Raw genomic sequence first — 21975 nt, 5'->3', positions numbered from 1 at the left:
CTCATTAAGTACACTACAATAAATTTTGTATACAGCAGAAGCCAATGAAATGCTCCTATAAGAAAGGGGATCTCTAGGGTCTAGTGTCGTATCTTTAGGGATGGGATTGATAACACGCTTTCCCCAAATTGTTGGCACGATTCCTTTATCAAAACAAATATTAAACAAGGTATGTAGAAAAAATATTGCTATATCATTTTAGGTATCGATTCCTCTTTCATTATGAAAACACATGTGCATCTGTTCACGGTTACTTAACGATCTAATTAAGAGATACACATCCTTTTGGTGTAAAACGGCACGCACTAGAAAACTATTATCAAATATATTCTTTAAACGACATTTAAGTTTAGTACTAAATAATAATATAATATCCGCCATTTAGATTTCAGAAAATGTAAGAACATTTCAGGCAATTTCGAAATAATGATTTTGCTGCTGATTTCACAGAGCATCAAAATCATAGCCAATATCTTCTAAATTTTCTTTATGTCATTTTAAATTCTAATTCACTGATACAATCCGCTACTTTGACGTACATCACGCGTTTAAATTGAAAAGCTTATATTAAAACATCGGCACGTGTTACGATGTTATCCCTTTCTTTCATACATGTCGTGATTAGGACGGCAACATACGTGTCACTTTAAAATTTAATTAACACAATTTAAATTCTGCGTACATTGATTTAAGGCACATGACCATAAAATTTATAATGCTAATATCTTGTCAATACCATATGCTGTTATAATGTAATTTCAAAAAAAGGGGCTAGGCTATTGTTTTAAAAGACTGATTATTCAATGTCTTGGATAGTATATATTCATTCAAAATTAGTTAAAGGCTTTCACCGGAAACTTTGACCTTTTAAAATTGTTGAAATATAAAACTGACAAGTTAGCGTAGCTCTGGGCAGGTTAACACATAACACCAGGAAAACTACATCTTAATTTGGTAATCAACAGTCTGGCCGGTGCATATTAAAGGTCTATGTACTAGTCATTCAAAAAGGCGAGGCGGCAGAGCCATCAGTCGTGGTTCTGCCAACGTAAGTCAAACATACCATTATGCCTCATTAGGTTAATTTCCAAATATGTTATGTAGATTTCATGAAAGACAACTTCAGAATATACATAATTAGTTCTTAACATTTTATAGTAGCTAAATATTATTTGAAAGATGGACACTGAGACAATAAAACTACTTGTACTAAAAGACTTTCTTTAAATACCTGAAATTAAATAAACATCAGAAACGAACTATTGTGTCTTCAATCTTATATATGTGTGTGAAAGTTCTACCACAGGTAACACTGGTGCCATGTGGCTTTTAGAGGCCATTACGCTACACTGTCCCGAGCCACGAAGATATACATGTATACAAAAAACAGGATGCTACTTGACCAAAATGACACTTTTAAAAATTTCAAATTCAAATTCAACTAATTTACTGAAACACCCAATCATTATGTCAAAATAAGTCATAATAAATATTTTGTGTTATTATTTTGATTATTACTATAATGCAACAACAGAACTGCATACACTTTAATTTTCGAATTTTTAAAAACATATCTCAGTATTTTCAAAGGAAAATGCCATAAAAAATAGAAACAAAAGAAAATTTGTCAGACGGAACGCACCCAAAAATCATTCTAAGCTCTGTTATATAATTATACAAGTATTCCTATTCCAGCTCTATCTTATCGTTAAACTTAGCAAGTTTTGTCAATATACAGAAAGCGTTGAAACTCTGTTTTTAAAGGAATTTTGAAGCAAGAAAGAAATAACTTATTTTATAATAAAATATATATCTAGAATGTGCACGACGAGGACTTTCCAAATATATCCGGGATGGTATTTTAACTTTAACTTTTCCTTCAAAAATACTTACTAAAAACAGGGTTATCGTGTAATTCTGCTAAATATGTATATAGAGAGTATAATGAACTTAAGAGACGTTTTTTTATAAATTAATCTGTTAATACGTTTATGCTGAGCTGAAGCTGCCACAGGCGTCAGGGGACCAAGGTCCACTCCAGATCCCGACAATAATTTATTTAATTTTATATTAATATCCTCCTCCTCATTATTCGAATTTGTTTTTTTGTAATTCCTTAGCAATTAAATTACCAACAGCAGGTTTTGTAACGCCAGTACGAGCGTCCACAGCGGGATTTTTGGAACTTTTATTTTTTTCTGTAATTTTATCAGCAGCTAAATTCCCGACTTCCGTTCCAATCCTGCGGGTTCCACTTTCAAGCGCAGCTTTTCCCATAGTTTCTAAAGCTTTTTTTCCAGCAGATGCAACAGAAGATGAAAACAATTTTGTTAAAGTCTCAAAGATACCTGTACCAGAGATGGGGTCTCCGGGGACTGCAGGTCTACCATGTATAATTTCTTCTCCAGTTTGAGCATCAACATAAATAAATATTCCTTTGTTTTTATCATAAACTTTTTTGTACATTATATAAAACTAAATTTTATAATTTCATAATTTATATTTCTTTTAAAATTAGTGTAAAACTTGTTTCAACTTCATTAAAATTAATTATTCTACCAAACACATCTGTAATATATATTCTTATTGAAGTTATAAAATTTTTATTAATTTCAGAATATCAAACTCTTTGTGGTTCTTTTGTAAATGGATAAGCTCTTGTTAAATCGGCAATACTTAAAGCATAGATAATATCACTAAAATTACCATCAACGAGTGAATTATCAATAAGATCACAATGAATGTAAATTGTATCCTTAGAGTTAGTTATATTTGGTGTTGTAGTTCCCCATTCAGTATTTCTCAAAGTTTTTTTTCTCAAATCCAAGCAATGTATGAAAATTTGATATTCTTAAATCCAACATAAAATTATCATGAATTGAAATTAATATCTTAAAACTACTTAAATCAAATTCCAAACTTATTGGAGCAATGTCTGATTTATCAAATTCAAAATCACAATTACTTATTAATGTTTCTCTGATATAATTATTAATGTCTGTATAACTGTAAGAACCATTTGTAAATATGATATCTTTCCAGTCTTTACCATTATTATAACGAATTCTTTTATTATCGTATTCATCACTAATATTATGCCAAGAGTAAGTCATAGTGTTAATACTATCCAAACCAACAACATAAGTTTTATTTTTATCTAAAATTAAAGAACGACTGAATCTGAGTGTAAAATCGTGTAAAATAGTGTTGTTTTTAACTGCTTCAGAACTTAATACTATTTTTTGTTCCATTTATATATAATTTATTAAAAATATTTTAATAAAAGTGTAAATTCAAGAAAAATATTTTTTTATATAACATTTCACGTTGTTCTGGTAACAATTTATCCATTTTAAATAATTCATCAATTATGCTTATACCTTCATTTTTTAGTTCTTCATTATTATTTCCAGCATCAATTGAACCACAAATAAGTTCTAAGTTACTAATCAGTTCTTTTGGATTACATGGACAAACGCTATAACCTTGGCCTCTAATTACATTTTTAAATTTCATGGATCTTTTATTGATAGGTGATCCTGATTTTTCTGTTAATTCTTTAAATATTTTCCTAGAAAGTATTGAATGTTTTTTTATTATTGTTATATCTTTTATTAATTAAATGAATTAAATCATTATCTACTTTAGTGTTAATTACTTCTTTTCCAGTTCTTTGATCCTTAGCAATCAATTTATTTTGACCATAGAGTTTATTTAAGTTAATAATTAAATTACCATATTGTCCATTTGGTGAAACTTTATACTTTGTCTTTGGTCCTTTAAGAAAACTTTGTTTTCAATTATGATGTTTTATTCCTTTTCCCACATGTTTTTCTTTTTCTACATATTTTTCTGGCCCAAGAATATCATGGAGCGCTTCTCTATATGCTTTTAATTTTTTTGACTTAGCTTTAATTGCTTCCTTTTGCTTCAGATCGAGATCTGTGGGTTTTTTATATTAGTTATTCCACCAGATTTTTTACCCAAACTTATAATATCCCCTGTTACTTCTTTTATGATATCCTCTACTTTTTCTCTAGTCATTTTTTCATCTGGATTTTCAGATTTGCTGTATAAAAAGTTGACAACTTCTTGTGGTGTGTTATACTTTTCTGTATCTAGAAGTTCTAAATCAACATCTTTGTTATAATTAATTCTAAATGCTTTTGGTTTTGCTCCCAATTCTTTTTCATAATATTCCAGTGTTTTTTCAACTTCTTCTCCAGCAGGTTCTTTGCTTATTTCTGTAATTTTTCCTTCTCTGACTTTTTATATTCCCTTAACAGTTCTTCAAGTTCTTCAGGAGATCCTGTAATTGGTAGTGGTTCTTGGAAGAGCTGTGGTAAACCCTGATATGTTTGTATGTCTTTTATTTCATCACCGAGCAACTCTAATTGTTCTTTAATCCCAGGTAATGCTTTTAACTGACTTGACAATTGTTCTGTTTGACTTTCTATACCTTCTGTAATTAGTTTATAAATTTCAGTATACAATTATCGACCAGTAGCTTTTCTGATTTTTTCTCTCATTATTTCATCTCTCTTAGCTCTTATCTTTTGCCCGACTAAGTTTTTTTCTTATTCTTATTTCATTAAGTTTTTATTGCATTTATATAATAATGTAAGATAATGTGAGATAATGTGATATTATTATATTATATAATATACAATGGAAATTCCTAATTATGATACAAAAAGTAATGGCAAGCGCAATAACTTTAAGCAATTTTATCCTTTTATGCCAGATTCATGTTTTAGAATGTTAATATGCGGATCTTCCGGATCAGGAAAAACAAATACATTAATGCATATGCTTCGAAAACCTCTTATATATTATAATAAATTATACATGTATGCTAAAAACCTAGAACAATCTAAATATCAGGATTTAATTAATTTTTTAAATAAAATTGCAAAAAAATTAAAGTAGATTCAAATGAAATACTTGAATATTCTAATAATGAATTAATTGACGTTAATGACCTTGAATCAGATAAACAAAAGATAGTAATATTTGATGATTTTATATGTGAAGAGAAAAAGGTTCAGAATGAAATAACAAAATACTTTATTCAAGAACGTCATAAAAACTGTTCTGTTATTTATTTAAGTCAGTCTTACTATAAAACACCAAAAGATATTCGAATTAACTGTTTACATTACATTTTGTTTGAAAGTCCAGGTAAAAGAGAAAATGATATGATTTGTAATGAACAAAATATAGATTACAACTCTTTTGCTAATGCAACAAAACAAAAATATGATTTCTTATATGTTGACAAAACCAAGGAAGTTTCTAAGAAAAAACTTTACTGGTATTATATAATGGGAGTTTTTAATGATTTAAAACAAATAAGTGAACCCGACAGTATAAGTAAAGTTAAATTTGATATAGATTTAAGTGATTATGCCACAAGAAAACAATTTAAAAAGCTTAAAAAGGAAACGGAATCGTATCTCCACAGGAATAAGGAACTTGATAACACAATGAACAGAGCATTAGATATGGGAGGTAATGGAATAATCAACCTAGGAAATCCAGATAAACCCAATGATGCAGTTTCAAAACGGTTTGTGTTTAAAAAAGTTCAAAGTGTAACAGAAAACTATAATCTTGAATAAAATAGAGAAAAGCGGAAACTTCACAGATCGCCCAATACGACAAAAACGAAAATGTTGCAGGCTCGGTTTGATTGAACCTGTTCATGGACGGTAGTGGAAATGCATGCTACCGACCACGCCCTCTAGCCCCGGGTTGAGCAGAACTCAACATTTACACATGTTAAAAGTACAAAAAGCAATTTAGAGACATCCGCAGATGTATTCAAACGGCGGTGAACATGGAACCTTCAATGATACACGTGTTGAGGCGTGTAATTCCATGAAAAGCGTCGTTTGGTCCCCAGATAAAGTAAAGGGTTTGCCCGAAACGAGAAAACAATGGGCAGAAGACATCAAAAGTATAAAACAGACATTAGAAGAAGAAGTAAAGAATATTGAAGAATTAACAAAAGATTTTAAAAACAATTCATTATTAATAGTTGAATTACAAGGTAAAATTGAAAAAGAAATGAAAGCTATGGTTGATTCTATTAAAGAACTTGAAGAAAAATCTGATTTGACAGATGACAACATAAAAAAGTATTTAGAACCAATTTTGAAATATTATACAATCAAGTTCAGGAATTAAAAGATAGTATGATTAAACATGAAGAACTAAAAGACAAGATTATTGAAGCTGAAAAATGTTACAAAATATGTATCAGTTGGAAATCAGAACAGAAATAAATAAACTAAATACTGAAATGGCAAAATAGAATGTACAAATGTTCAACACATTTTCAAATAAACTTGCAGAATATAAATCTGAACTTGAAAAGGCAGCTTCACAAAGAGGTGATGAACATGACACAGCATTAGGTAACCTTAAAAAAGTGTTTAATTCTAACATAGAAAAAATTAAGAAACAACTTCGGATCTTGATTAGTACTGTTGACACACGTCACCATTTAAAGTACGCAGACTTAAATACACTTACAGGTTTATTACAAAAAGATACAACGCAGCTTAATGCTAAAATTAAAGAAATTGAAAATAATCTGGACTTTGTAGTTGAAAAATCAGTTAAACAAGGAGAATCAATTAGTGCTAATACTCAAGCAATTTCCACTAATGCTGAAGCAATTACCACTAATACAGAAGAAATTACAAAAGTAAAAAATGTTTTCTTAAAACAAGAAACACGATTAGCCAGAACAAAGAGTGTTGTTGACAATTTGTCTGCTTCTGAAGTTTCTACAACAAAACGAGTTGATGATTTAGCGGAAGTAATTCTTAAACTTAATGAAAATTATAAAGCAATAGAAGAAGAACTAGAAACAGTTAGACGTGAAGTGTTTCTCTTTGAATATTATAATAGCAGACAACTACATGTAAAAAGTTATACTGGAGGAAATTTTGATATTGAAGATAAACAGTTATCACAAAAAGTGACAAAAACCAGGGATTTTTATGTATTATTTGGAATACGAGCTAATAAGATTACAGATTATAAAATTTTATTAAAACAAATCAAAAACATGTCATTTTCCGAGGAATAGAAGAGAGTGTATTTCAAGTCCAACAAGATGGGGATTATATAATCGAAGTTAATATTATCGTCGGTAATAGTAAAAAATTTGGTTCGTTTTTCTTTTCCTGGCAGAGTGGTCACATAAACGGATCTGTGCGATCTGAGGTTAAAAACACAACACTGGTTTTTAAGAAAAAAAAAATGAAATTAATTTAAACAAAGAAACAACATTTACCATTTTACCACACTCAGGTCCACCTGATAAATTTACTATAGAACCAGGAAATTATGTCAGATTCTATTTGGTTAATTAAAGTTTTAAAACTTAAGTTTTTATATAATGGGAATATTCAATAATATAAATGAAAAAGTAGGTAAAATAGAAAAACAAATAATAAGAAAACCTCCTTTGTTCTTAACATCTGCAACAGAAGATACCGATAGTGGCTTATTTCAATGGAAAGTTAGTAATACTAGAATTAAAAAACAAAGAAAATAAAATTCTTCAAAGTTACAATGCCAAAAATAACAGAAAAAAATGAATCTATTTCTCTTAATTATGCTAATCAGTTTCAAACAAATGATGTAATTTATATTTATTCTTTAAACGTTAAAAATATTCAATTAACAATTTATGGTTCTAGAACATAACCTAACAATTTATGGTTCTAGCTAACAATTTATGGTTCTGTAATTTAACTAATATAACCATAAGCTAATGTATCAATACCATTATCAAGAATATATCTTTTATCGTCATAACATGATAAAGATGTTTTATTAATAACATAACTAGAAATATTGTGCTTATCAGAACGAATAGTTTTAAAGGCATGGTTAGTTTAAGTTTAATTAAACAAAGTATCTTTGTAATTTTTATGAACTATTGTTTTCTTTACAACATGTTTTTAATTCTTTTACATTTTTTAGTATTCATTTCGTTTTCTAATAGATATGAATACATTTTACTTCTTACTCCAACGAATTCAACAATAGGAATTCCGGCAGTTTCATCTTTAAATTTTCCAATTACTTTTTTATTATTGTTGAAATAAAATTTTGAATTATTATCATAATCGCTATAATCAAATAAATCTTTGTCCTTATAAAAATCTTTATATGCATCTTTGGTTTTTATTTCATAACATAATGAATCAGTGTCAGTAAATAAAAGCTTTGCTGAGTTTTTATACTTTTCCTTAATATAATTATAATGGAAATCATACATCAAAAACTTTGATAAATCTAGAATACACATTCCAACGTAACTGGGTCTGTTTAATAGTAAACTTTCTTTTATTCTATGAATACCAAACAAGTTCTTATTAAACATCGTTGAACTAACAAATGAAGGTTTGACAATATATTTTAATAAAAGGTTTTCATCATGCGTCAGCTTAATATTAACTCTTTTACGTAAATTCTCCATCGTTTTACCGAATACAGAGTTGTTCATTAACTTAAAAAGTCTTTTTCAAATGATTTTTTTGCTTCAGATCTTTTTTGGGTATTAAAGTCAATATATTCTTTTAACCAGGGACTTTCGTTAAAAGTTAATACCTATGAATTTTTGTTACTTTTAAACCTAATTGAACATTAAGTTCTAGGTTTTTATAATGGACTACATATTTTCCTTTTTTCCTTAAAGTCGGAACCAACTTTTTTACATTGCTTTTTCCTATTTTACATTCTTCTTTTATATTTTTACTATAATTTGAAAGCCATTGATCTTGAATGAGTATCTTTTCAGGAGCTAAAGGATAATCATTATGTTCAGCATGTAATTCTGTTGGGTATTCAAGATTACATTCAATTATAAAATTTGTATTACCTTTTGCAACTAATTTCTTATATTGTTTTCCAGTAATAAATTTAAAGTTCCCAGAGGGTAAAGGTCGTGACATGGCCAAACCGTAAAGATTATTAGCATCTAAATACATAATATATTTTGATTCTTCTTTAGAGTTATAATCTTTTATATATTTATTATTCGCTTTGCTGTAGCGGTTAGCTATATAGCTTATTCCTCCTCTCAGTCCCTTTTCAATAAAAAGATACATGACAATATCAGATATTAAATCTAAATTAACCGTGGTCGTTTTTAACATTGCGTCCCAAGCTAAACCGGGACTGCTAAAATAATGACAGGGGTCTAATTTATAATATTCCAAACATAGTTTTCTAAAGTTCTCGAATGTATCGGCTAAAAGTAAGACATCAGTTTTTAAATATAGGTCGTGGTATTCTCCCATTGTTTTTACTTTAAACTTATTCCAAATATTTTTAGCATGCTCATATTCTTCATTAGATATATGCGTTTCATTTAAAATTGAATAGAACTCTTTTTTAGGAGGCAACATCTCTTCTTTGAATTTTTAAAATGAATCCATGTAATCATAAATAAATACCTTCTGTTTTTAATAATTCTGTATTTTTAGGAAATTCTTCGAGTAGATAGTTAAATTCTGGGATATTTTTTGATAAATTATCTAATGATTGGGACATAAATTAAAAACTATCTATAAAAACTAAATCCCCAATCATAAATGCCATGTATCTTTCCATATTATTAGGAATAACATTAATTTCCCTTTTGAACTTACAAATTTCTTGCATAATAAAATGCCCGTCGTAACCTTTTAAATTATGAAAAATGACGGGAATTTTATAACTTAGTTTAAATTTGAGATTACACTCTGAATGAGCGCTTCCTTTGAATTTTCCTGTTATATGACAATGGTCTCTTACTCTAGTTTCATTTTCCTTGTATTCTTTTCCACAAATGTGGCAAGGTTTCTGTTTTCTTAAATAAAGCTTCATCTTTTTTAGTCATTCTTAAATCTTTATTAAAATGTTTTTAAATATTTCTTTACAATATTTCTCTTCCTCAAGCATTTTTTTCTATAAATTTATAAACCGCATTGGGTCCTCTGTAAATTTTAACTTGTTTAGTAAATATTGTCGTCAAAACAACAAACAACTTTATAACCGTAACCAAAATCTATATGTTTTTGATATTCTTCAGTAAATGAAGATTTAGACGAAGGTAAAACAGTTGAAACGTTCTTTGTTATTGCCTCAAAATCGGCATAAATCACAAAAGGCACTGCTAAACCTTTATGATAATTTTTAAAATAAATCTTACTTCCCTCTTTTGGCATTTTTAAACTTGGGTACCATTAATAACTAAACAATTTGGTATATGTTCATTTAAGATTCTTTCTTGAGAAAAATTTTGTAAACATGATTTACAAAAATGTTTTTTATGTTGATCTTTGGTTTTGTTACACATTAATCTATTAAAATCTTTTATCCAGACATAATGGTTTATCTTATCTTTACTGATTAATAACATGTCACACCTTTCGGAATAATGATATTCTGAAATGTACAGTGGATAAATGCCTGTAGGTTCTTCATAACCAAATATATTAAATGAAATATCATTTTGAGTTTCTATTTTAGGTATTTGATATATTGTAACAGGAAACTTTATTTCTTTATAATTAAGTTTTTCTATATGTGTTTTATATTTTGAAACTTCTTGAGGGTTTTTTTTTTTAACAGGAAATTTATAAGCCAAATGACACCATCTAAAACATTCATTATCATCATTCTTTATATTTATTAATCCTTTCATTGAATTTTGTAATGGTTTTGGTAATTCTAAATAACTAGAAGCAGCTAATGGATTATGTTTATATCTGTTTATATAATGGGCATCAACCGACTCTATTCTCCAACCACTTTCTTTCTGAAATCCAACTGTCGATCCTATTTATTATTTCATCAAAAACTTGACGTAAAGTGTTTTTATTTCGTTTGTGTTAATAATTTCTAAAGCCTTTGATTTAAAATAAGCTAGTTTATATATTATATCTGTTTGAGTGCTTGCACTCATTTTCGTAAAAGTTATTCCTAAAATAATATTTATTTTTATACCTTTTAAAGCGTTAAGTTCAGATTTAAGTATTTTATAAGAGTCGTTTATAGTTATATATAATTGATTCTTTGGGTCTTGTCTATATTCAATTTTAATTTCAGATTTCTTAAAATATTGTTTTATAGATTTCTCAATTTCCATCTATATATTAGTTAGAGAAAAAAAAATCGTTAAGGAAAAAACAACACTCAAAAATATTTAAATTTATATCTTTTTCCATTAAGTTTTGATATTCCGCTTTTTACTCCGTTTTATTCCTTCACAACACATTTTTAATAAACCAGAATTAATATCAAGATCTTTAGATGTTGATTTAATGCTTTTATATGTTTTTTTCTTTATTGATATCATAATCGGTTGTAATAACTTTTCGGGGTTTGTTTCGGTTGTTGTTTGAAATTGGACAATCACAGTTTTCGTTGTTTTCTTTTTTTGTTAACATCAAACAACCACATTCTCGTTTATATCTCGTTTTTTTCTGAAAAAGATATGGATCTATAACATTTTTTAATTTATCAATCACATGTTTTTTATGTTCTTCACTAACTATTTTATCAAGTTTAGAGTTAATAACATTTCTTCTTTTAAGAACTTTTTTATATGATATTTTATCTGGGTTTGTTATTTCTCCTAAAGTGCTAGATAATTTCGGCATAATTAGTTTACTACTTTTCTATTAACCATTATATAATATACTAAAAGAAAAAAATATCTTTAGAAGCGCACCTAAAAAACGTTTAAAAAATGGTTAATATTATCTATATCTTTTGAATAAGATTTTAAAGTTTCTTTTTCTAAATTGTTATCAACTGTTAAAATTTTAATACCTTCTTGAGACATTCTGTTTAACCATTCTTCGTGTAATTTGTGTAGTTTTTCTAAATACTCTAAACCAGCTCTGTTTTCTTCAGTTCTGTTTCTTTTTTGAAGTCTTTGAAAACATATTTTAGGATCGGTTTTAACATAAATAAAAGCATCAATTAGGGTTTTCCCATGTATTTTAATAATATGATAAGTTAAGAAAAGATTGTATACTGCCCATTCGTGATAATTTATAACTCTGTTGTCATGATATTGTTTTGTAAAAATATTGCTGTTAGTTAAATAACATCGTTCAAGAAAAGAAACACCACCAAAGTTTTTAGCAGAATTTAACATTTTTATATGACTGTTTAAAGTTGCTAATTGAAAAGGAAATGAATATTTGGAAGGTTCTTGGGAAGCAAGTTCAAATAGGTTATATGAATTATAACTTGCGAAGCTGGAACCTTCGGTTGCATGTGGGTCCATAACATTTTGCCATCCATGAATTTGTTCTGGAATTATATTAAAATTAGGATTATATTCTTTAATAATATCTAAAAACGTACTTTTTCCTGATGCAATATTACCTTCAACTGATATAATTTTTCTCATTTATATAAAATACTTATAGAAAAAAACACACTTAAAAATCAGCAATCTAAATTTAATATAACTCTTCTTCTTTTTTATTTCTATATCCATTAAATTTAAATTCCTTCATATACGTTTTAGAAGGCATTAAATAGTGTTTTTCGTTTTGCATTTCTAACAGTATTGTGAAAATATCTTTATAACTTTATTGGAATCTTCTTTATTTACTTTTCCAATTCGTGTTTTTGTTATTAGTTGTTTTATTTTGTGATGATGTAATTTTAAAATAGCTTTTTTTCACCGACTTTTAGTCTATTAATAAATATAGTAATTACTGATGGAACAGCGCCAGCAACTGCTACAAATATAGGAATAGTTGGAACAAGTGCTAGTGCGGCTGAGCAACCAAAAATACCTGCTGTAATTTGTAATCCTGTATTTACTCTTCCACAAAATTTATAACTTTTTCGGTAAGCAGCAGCAAGTTTAGTTAAGTGAATAATTAGTTGATCTATTGTTTCTATTTCTGTAGAAATTAGATTTTTATTGCTCATTTATATAATATATTTAAAAAAATTAAATTTCTTCCAATCACTAAACGGAATCCAATTATTAAATTTTTCACTATAACCTTTCCGCTTTACTAAAGCTTGTTTTTTCTTATAGTCTCGTCTGATAACTTTTTCTATTCTAAAAACCTCTTTTTTAGTAGGTAAAAGTTCTTGCTCATAAAATGAACCCTGAATTATTTCATCATTTAAATCTTTAATAGTATATGTTCTGGGATTTGTATCATTTATTCCATGAATTATAAATATCTCCTCTGTCCAGTTTGGTGTATATCCTTTTTCAAAGTGTCGTTTAAGTTTGCTTAAGCGAACCCGATCACCAATTTTAAACTTTGGTTTACTCTTTGGTATCTTTAAATTACCATATAAATTAAAGTAAACAGTACCTTTATTAAAGTTTTTACTGGCTTTAGTCGGTGTCATTTTTATACTAGAATGTTTTGTTTTGTTATTTTTATCAACCATATTCTGCAAATTATCTAAATAAGTGTAAGTATTATTTGCTGTAAAATATTTCCACATTATTCTTTTTAAACTTCTATTAAATCTTTCGATTACTACAGCTTTTCCTTCATTAAATGTATAATACATGTTAATCTTATTTTTTATTCAAAAATGATTTAAATTTTTTATTATAAAACTCTTTTCCTTCACCTACCCATAAATTTGTTGGTTTTCTTCCTTCCAGAATTATTTTTTTCAAATGCTTCTGTAACAGATTCTCCAGTTTTATTCTTTAATGGAATAACCCAAGCATATTTGCTGAATATATCAATAACGGTTAACAAGTACTTTACATTTTTATTATATTTTGAAAAAGCTTGCGTATCAACTAAATCGGCAGACCAAGTATCATCAATGTCACGGACAATCACTCTTCGTTTCATAAATTTTCGTTTAATTGGTTTGTGTAATTCGTCTGCTAATTCGTCACTCCATGTTATTTCGGGGGTCTTTTTGAGTAAATACTCTACCCCCTTTTTCCGTTTTTTGTCTTTCGTTTTTGTCCGAGACCAAGTTTGTATTTCGTTTTAATGCAGGTTTTACAACTAAATGTTTGGCTATCTTTTCTCCAACAGATTATGATTTAGTATTCTTTAAATTAGACAACATTTGTTTATCGCATATACCTTTTTTTACACCACTGCCGTAGCAAAAGTCATGGGTCTTGCATACTGCGTCCAGTTCATTAACAGGAGGTCCGTTATCCAAAGGATTTCCTGGCCCGCAATAGTTATATCCTGGGAGTGTTAAACCTTTCTTAGGTAATAAAGGTAACATTGCTTTATGAATATCTAAATTACCCCCTATACTTTTAACAAACTTTGATTTCATTCTTCCACAAGATGAACAGGTAGCCATTATCATTTTATTCCCGTTTTTTGCCGTAACATAATGAGGATTTATATTATCAGTAAATCTTCTTTCTTTCAAACAATATATTTTATTCTGTAACCTCATCCATATCATATGTATTTAAAACTTTTTTCATCGAGTTCAAAACCTTGTAGGGGTTTTTAATTGTGTGGGTAGACTTTATTTTTGAGGACGTTTCAGCCCACTTACATTCATAAAACCAGATGTTTTTTTAATTGTCCGGCATTGGGCGTTTTGGGCTCAGGGTTAGGGTCAATTTAGGGCAAAATCAGGCCAGCTCCGGTATTTCTACTAGTAGTGTGAAAATGTAAAAGAAGTTTTATTTCGCATAATAGCAAAATATTCAATATTTTTTATATTGTTGTAAATCTGAATGCAAGCATTTTTCTGACTATATATAGTGCCGTATGGAAACTATAACTGACTCCCAACATGCAGAACTTTACCTCTTTCTATTTTTTTCTGACCTTGTAGCTATTTGAGAAGCGGTATGACTTTAATTCACAACAATGTAAAAGTGTGCCATTGTGTGTGTCTCGCCAATCCAAATGAATGTTTTCTTTTTTTTTTTTTTTTTTTTTTTTTTTTTGGGGGGGGGGGGGGGGGGGGGGGGGGGGCTTAACTTGAGATTTTGACGATGACATCTTAAAGTTGATAATTAGATTTGTTATTCTATTAGTATGTTACCATTTTCTAAGTGCAGATGCGGGTAAACATTGCCGTTTTATACACTTAGTGCGTGTTTCAACAGGAGCATCGCCTAGATTCACACAGTATTTATATATATATACTTACAAAAAACGAGGAATAAATTTAAAAACATTTCCCTGCTCTAAATAAAATACTTGTAAACTTGTACGTAAGTATGTCCGTCAGACTGCCTTCTAATTATAAAACAGATTTTATGTAAAAAAAAAATCAATAAAGTCTTAACAAGTTCTACCTTATTTGACTGATGAAAAGGTAGACAGGCGAGCAAGAATATACACGGATAATATTGAATAACAGTTATCTGAATATGAAAAAAAATCAAAACCTATATCACCTTCAAAAAGAAAAGATCAACTCAATCCCGATTTCACCATTCTATTACATGTTATACATATTATCTTTATCAATTAACTCTAAAATGGATTAATAACTACACTGCTACATATTTTAACCTCCATGCATATCACAGAATAGGTGTCGAAAAAAGGATTAGATTAAGGTTGAAATGTCCAAGGAGTTGGGGTTGAAATGTATCGGGGTCGAATTTACGGTCTCTCGAAATGTCTTGCAAGCGTTTGCACAAGTCCAACCGAAAGGCGAAATTACGATATTAAAACATCGTGTTTTCGCGCTTTCGCCTTTGCAGTTGAGAGGGCGAAAACGCGAAAACAAAAAATATCGCGTTTTCGCGCTATCAATATCGTGTTTTCGCGTTTTCGCCCTACTTGTCACGAAGGCGAAAATACGAAAAGACGATGGTAGATCGAGGGCGAAAATGCGAAAACACGATATTAACAGCGCGAAAACGCGATATTTTTTGCTTCGTGTTTTCGCGTCAAAATATCGCGTTTTCGCGTAAAAATATCGTGTTTTTGCGATTTCGCCCTTAGGACGACAACGCGAAACTGCGATGGCCCCAACGGAACACCGTAGCATGTATTTCTCGTGTGGCTATCAGTGTGTAACATGATCGCATTCGCATAAACCGTTAATAATATTTATTTTTAACCATCGGTATTCAAGAAATTACTTGAAGTGTTAAAGACCCACCTCGACCTAGTGACCTACTTTTTCCTCCCACACGAACTTGGTGCAAATAATTCTGGTAATACTGGTATAATACAGCTACTAGTATTCTGCACATTGACAGGTGGACAATTTAAGCCTTGTTTTCACAACTTCATCTTCAAACTTATTCAGCCATTCTTTTCTCAGTATAGTTTTATAAACATATAATAATAACTATCATACACTGTAGAAACAAAGTGTGGTCTAAACTCACCTTAAAAAAGTACTGTGCTTACTACAACATTAATTTAATAATATATTTAGACATTAAACACATTGTCTTAGCCTTAGTCTATGACGTTTTGTTCAATAAAATATCTATCTATCTATATATGTCACTGTCAATTTGTAACTAAATACTTGCTATTTCTTATTGTCTCTGTGCAAAAAAATGTATAATTACCATCATGGAAATACAGAAGAATACAGTTATTTTGTGGTGTGTCTTTAAGGTAACTTGACAAACAGCCACTACTGACCTTGACATTTTATAGGGAAATGTACAAGTCTATATAAATCTCAAAATATACTAAGTATTTCAAATTGAACCTCAAACAAGAGCTGTCACTATTAGCACCAAACGCACCCAAAGTGTGCCCAAGAATGCTACAGTTGTCTGCGCAAAATATGCCAGAATAGTTTAGGTATGAATTATTTTGTGACCAGATAAAAAAAGTTCTCCAAAGGTAACCTTGACTTGGAGCTAAGGGGTCTTTGTCTTAAGCATGACACACCAACTCATTATAGGGAACAATTGTGACAAGTAATTTTAACATCCCTTGATGAATGGCAGAGTTATTGACCGTACAAGAAACAAACAATGTTAACCTTTGACTTCTAAGTGTGACCTTGACCTTGAAGCTAGGGGTCTTGGTCTGGCGTCTGACACGTCATCTCAATATAAGGAACGTTTATGCCAAGTAATTTTAAAATCTCTTCATCGAATGGAAGAGTTATGGAACGGACAAGAAATAGACCATGTTTTTTTTCATTAGTATACATTTTATTTTATTTTAGTCAAGAATCTTTGAAGACTCTTTTTGAAAGCCATTTTATATATTTTAATAATAAGGTTTTACATATTTTTCATTATTTCTATATTTATGATATATTTTGCTACTTTTATTTCAGTTAAATTCATGTCACATAATTTCAACTTCACGTGCTGTGTCTGTTGCCGACCCTTCAGCTGTGTCAGTCTCAGAGTCAGATGATGTATAGGAATTCGAGTTATTTGTCTTCTCTCGACGCAAAATGAATGAATATTTTTGATGATTTTTCAATAGATAGATAGATACTTTTATTTCCTCCATAATATGAAGAGCACAATTTTCTCGTGCAATGTTAATTGAAACAAACGATTATTTTTTTTTAAACAATGTTAACTTGCCAAGGCTCGAACTTCGTTAAGCAAGTTTGTTAAACCAACGTAATATCCTTTGGGCCATACATTCGTTTAAATTCATCGATAACTTATACCGCTTTACTTAAGAAATAATAAGTTCCCAAACGTGGTTTATCGTAGAATAACCCGTGTTTTAAGTTCTTATGCGTAAGAATATATTACGAAGGCCGTAGGCCTGAGTGATATATTGTTCCGCATAAGAACGAAAAACTCGGGTTATTCTACGATAAATCATACTTGGGAACTTGTTATTTCGATTCTAACACGACATACTATAGTATCAACAGTGTTAGCAAAAATGGTAACTACTTTTTACGACCGTGCTACGCACCTGGATAGGATGACGTCATTGCACGCGCGTGGGTTATTGCAGAAAAACCCGAGATAGATTTTGCTCTACATGTATGTAGGTTATTTGCTGGTCGAGTTACAATATGTGTTACATGTCATTTATGTTCTTACCCTTTGGTGAATACCCAGCCAGCATTCTATATCGGCCCGATATCAAACTGACGTCGTCGTCTATAACGGCCCGATATCGGCTTCAATTTCGGCTGCAAATAGGAATTATATCGGCCCGACCTCGGCAGATATTTAATATCCCCTAATAGAAAATACTGATAAAAGGAATGTCTATCAACAAAAATAATTGTGTATCAGTAATAGGTCCAACGGGAACACTACAATCTCGCGGACGGTTCAGAAATGTACGGCCAAAATCTTAACCCTTACGAATAGAAGACGAAATAAGAGCTTAGACACTCTGAAAAATGAAATTCAATAACCAGTCAAAGCATAACCTTCAACATTGATAGGATAAAGGTGGACAAGAGAAGCAAAACTCTCATACATAACTTCGATTTCCATTAGGATTGGAAAGTCAAATACAGGATCAAAATGTAGAACCAGTCGGCGACCCATGGATCACAAGCCGCGTATACAGAACTCAATGATTCCTAGGAATCAGTCAATCTATTACAATACTAGGACATAGATAGGGGTATTCTTTTTCAGCTAACACAACTCAAGACACTGAATGTCCGCTGTTGTGATTATAAAAAAAGAAAAAAGAAAGAAGTTTTTATTTTTTGTCATGCAACATAAGTATTTGAGTTTTTCGTTCGATCTCTGGTCTCTTCAATTTCTGATGAAAAACTTTAGCCTCATAATCATGACACAAGAATGACTGAGAACAGTCAAACCACTGGATTGACCGGGAACAAAGCATAAGAAGTTAATGTTAATCACTTGGTAACAACAGTATCCGAATAAATTGGCTTACTTCTGAAAAAAATTATTTGGTGCAGACAACACAAGTAAGTGCTCTTTTTACAACATATGGTGGTGCCGGCAGCTTTCCTTTACTTGATATAAAAGCAAATTCAGCTTCATAGTGCAGATACCTTGAAACTTCTATATCTAGAGCTTCTGGGTCACTGTCAATGCATTTTGTATCAATGTTTATTTTTCGGTTAATTGGAGCTGACATGAGATATCCAGAATACTCAAATGTCCATCCTTGAAAACATTTTGTTAGTGCAGGAAACATTGTACTTGTTCCACGCCCAACGACCTCGCATACCGCACACGGGAGGACATGTTCTTTTATGCTTGAGTTACCAAATATTGCCAGCAAGTCTTCTGTAAAAGCCGCAAATTCAACACTATACATTTCACTGTTTATATAGCTCAGAGAATGGGCTTTTGCATACTCCGGGTTCCTTGGTAGACATAGGATACTTGATGTTCCGCTAAGCGATGTCGTGTGAATACCAGCTGTGTAACCTGGGATAAAAGGACAGATACACAGTTGCGAAAATGATGAAATATGTCGCAGTGAAGTAAATGACTTAGATGAGAAAAACAAAAGGTCACTTAAATTGTTGAAATTGAATAAAACATTTTCGTTAGCCATGTTTCCATACAAAGTTATCTTAACATGTTTAAGAAATGTCTATCGCCCTTTCAAACTATAACTACATCGTTGCACGGCGGACATGTTTTATAATCTTTAAAACAATTATATTTATCCTAACGAAACAGCATTATCGTTTTTTTAAATAATAAAATATTACCGGAGTATAACATGTTGGAATCACTTGTGCATACAGATCTTCCCCATCGGGTGAAAACAGTTGTGATTGCTGGAACGGCTGTATAAGATAAAATTATTTTACATTAACACAACTGCCCGGTAAATTGTTTTCTAAAAGTAGTTCGATTCATCGACGTTCTATTATCTGTGTTAACATTTCGTACTACATCAAAGAAAATTTCTGCCAAATTATACCTAGTGCATGCAAAAACCTACACTGAAGAACCAAAGCCAAACCATAGTATGCAGTTGCAGCGTATCATTTAAGAAACCTTACAATTTCGTCCAAAAAAAATATTATTGAAAGTTTATGAACTTTCAATAATATTTTTTGGACGAAGTTGAAAATTTTCTTTAATGCAAACTTTAATCTTCCTAAAAATACTACCATTTCCTGCTAAGATAGACTGACCTTTAAGCGTATCATTTTGTTTCGCTGCTGTTTCAGGAGTTCGTTTTGTTGTTGTTTCCAAAGTTGATGATAATGTTCGTGTTGTTTTCACTGTTCCTGCAGATTTTGTCGTCTGCGATGGGGTTGAAGGTTTTGTAGGAATTTTAGAATCCAATTTGTTTTCCTGTTCATATCCATGTCTTCCGTTGATAGCGTAATCATTTGGTAAGACCAGATTACATTCAATTTTGGCCGTTCTACTTCCAACCAGAAACATAGATATGCCACTTCCTACAGTTAGAATAGCCGCAACTATAACGATAACATAGACCGTGCAATTTCGTGTATATCCGTTCCCTCCGCAACACCCACTGCAACACGGCATCTTTTTTATAGTTGAATACCTCGCAGTTTCCTCTGCAGCATTCGTATCTCTGACCGTTGAAAGAGTAAGGTATATGTCAGATTCAGAAGTTGTCATATTTCTCGTTGTTAAAGAACCAGCACTAGCTCTATAAGAATTCACCAGGAAAGCTTTCTTACAATAACTTATATCGACAATGTACCTTTCATTGTTAACTTGTTAACAATTTAGTTAAGACGTTTCAATTTGCTAACTTTTACTTCCTGTTTACTTTCTATACGACATAAACAATAAGTTCAGTGTCATTGAGGTTATCGGCGCATAGGTATTGTTACTGCAAAAGTATCTCCCATTACAATAACTTCATATTTTTTGTCGGATATAAAGAAAACGATTTTACAAGTAGCTCGGCCGTGAATATCTTTATATTTAGGAATAAATTCACTGAACAAGAGTGACATATACTTAATCATAAACTCCGTAATACCATTGGCAACATTGTGTAGCGTGAACTTTGTCTGACCGTGAGATCCTTCAGACATCCGGTTCCGGCTGACTGTCAGGATACGATTATATGACCCGGGGAAGTGCCTTCGCCTTTAGTATCTTGAACAATGAAATGGGTCCAATCGCTAAGGTGACTATGTCTTAGACTAGCTGACCAACTATGTAGAATGTCCTTTGTTAAAACGTAAAGCTGGTGAGACCAAATATCTCGTATATAAAATTTTCCTCTGGCTACCTTGCCTAAATGATTCGTGTACCAATGATTCGTAAATGATTCCAGTTATGAGCTAGACAAATTCAGAGGTGAGGCAAAAATCATTTAATGTTTCAACTATCATTCTCCAACTCAAAATCAGCAGCTTAAACCCCTATAGGCTGGAGATACTATACTTGACTGGTCTTTGTGTCGAAGTTCCCTTCAGACAATAGAGAGTTTGAGATTTCAACCTTCGCCTTCCCCTTCAACGTCTCTCATATATATTTGGGGTAAAACATCACCGATTTGCGTGTATTTTATTTATATCAGACATTGCTACTAAGGTTTTCCATGTAATATCAAGTACGCCTAAGACTTCTCTTTATTACTATGTGAAATAAAAAGCTTTGTTTCAGGATTTCTGCTTATTAAGTTATTCGTTTATCCATATGTATAATTAGACTAAATTTGATGCGAAACACTATCAGTAAGTATAAGAATAATGAAGTTTTGTATGGCTAATGATTTTAATTAAATACATTGAATTGAACCTGGAAGTAAGAAGTTATCAACTGATTTTGAGAAACTTTGAGATTTTGTTCTAACTTTAACTTCTACGGCATATTTGTGTCCCCATGCGGTATCGATTGTACCAGATGGGTCTTTTTGTCGTATGAAGTGAAGGTTTGAACGTCGAAGATGTGATATGACGAAAGTCAAAACTACAGTCTTTTTTCATCTACTCTACCCACATACTCGGCATCAAAGACTGAAATCTGGATGGAGGCACATGGCATGACAGTCATTTTACTTGAAAAATGAATAATAACGCGCGATTATCATTTGTTGGAACATTCTATTTTCACTTCCAAATAAAATCAAT

General features: G+C 30.6%; 1 protein-coding gene across 1 annotated transcript; it reads right to left on the bottom strand.

Moving 5' to 3' along the window:
• Positions 1 to 15427: 15427 nt before the first annotated feature.
• On the bottom strand, positions 15428 to 20643 carry LOC123534605 (uncharacterized). The gene is made up of 3 exons (XM_045316919.2): positions 20047 to 20643; positions 19615 to 19692; positions 15428 to 19324 (listed from the first exon to the last, which is right to left on the bottom strand). Exons 1-3 carry the CDS (start codon positions 20504 to 20506, stop codon positions 18834 to 18836), a joined length of 1029 nt encoding a protein of 342 aa, XP_045172854.2. The 5' UTR covers positions 20507 to 20643; the 3' UTR covers positions 15428 to 18833.
• Between the last annotated feature and the right edge of the window lie 1332 nt (positions 20644 to 21975).

This window comes from Mercenaria mercenaria, unplaced genomic scaffold, assembly GCF_021730395.1.
Source record: "Mercenaria mercenaria strain notata unplaced genomic scaffold, MADL_Memer_1 contig_5025, whole genome shotgun sequence".
NCBI lineage: Eukaryota > Metazoa > Mollusca > Bivalvia > Venerida > Veneridae > Mercenaria > Mercenaria mercenaria.
Note: the sequence above shows the minus strand (reverse complement) of the source record. Positions and strands in the feature narration are given on the sequence as shown.

Bases quoted from the DNA above. Each gene is read 5' to 3' on its own strand.
- LOC123534605 (XM_045316919.2), bottom strand. From the start codon at position 20,506: ATGACAACTTCTGAATCTGACATATACCTTACTCTTTCAACGGTCAGA. The intron at 19,693-20,046 runs GTCAGTCTATCT...TATCTTATACAG, and splicing joins ACAAAATGATACGCTTAAAG to CCGTTCCAGCAATCACAACT. The intron at 19,325-19,614 runs GTAATATTTTAT...CTTTTATCCCAG, and splicing joins TTCCAACATGTTATACTCCG to GTTACACAGCTGGTATTCAC.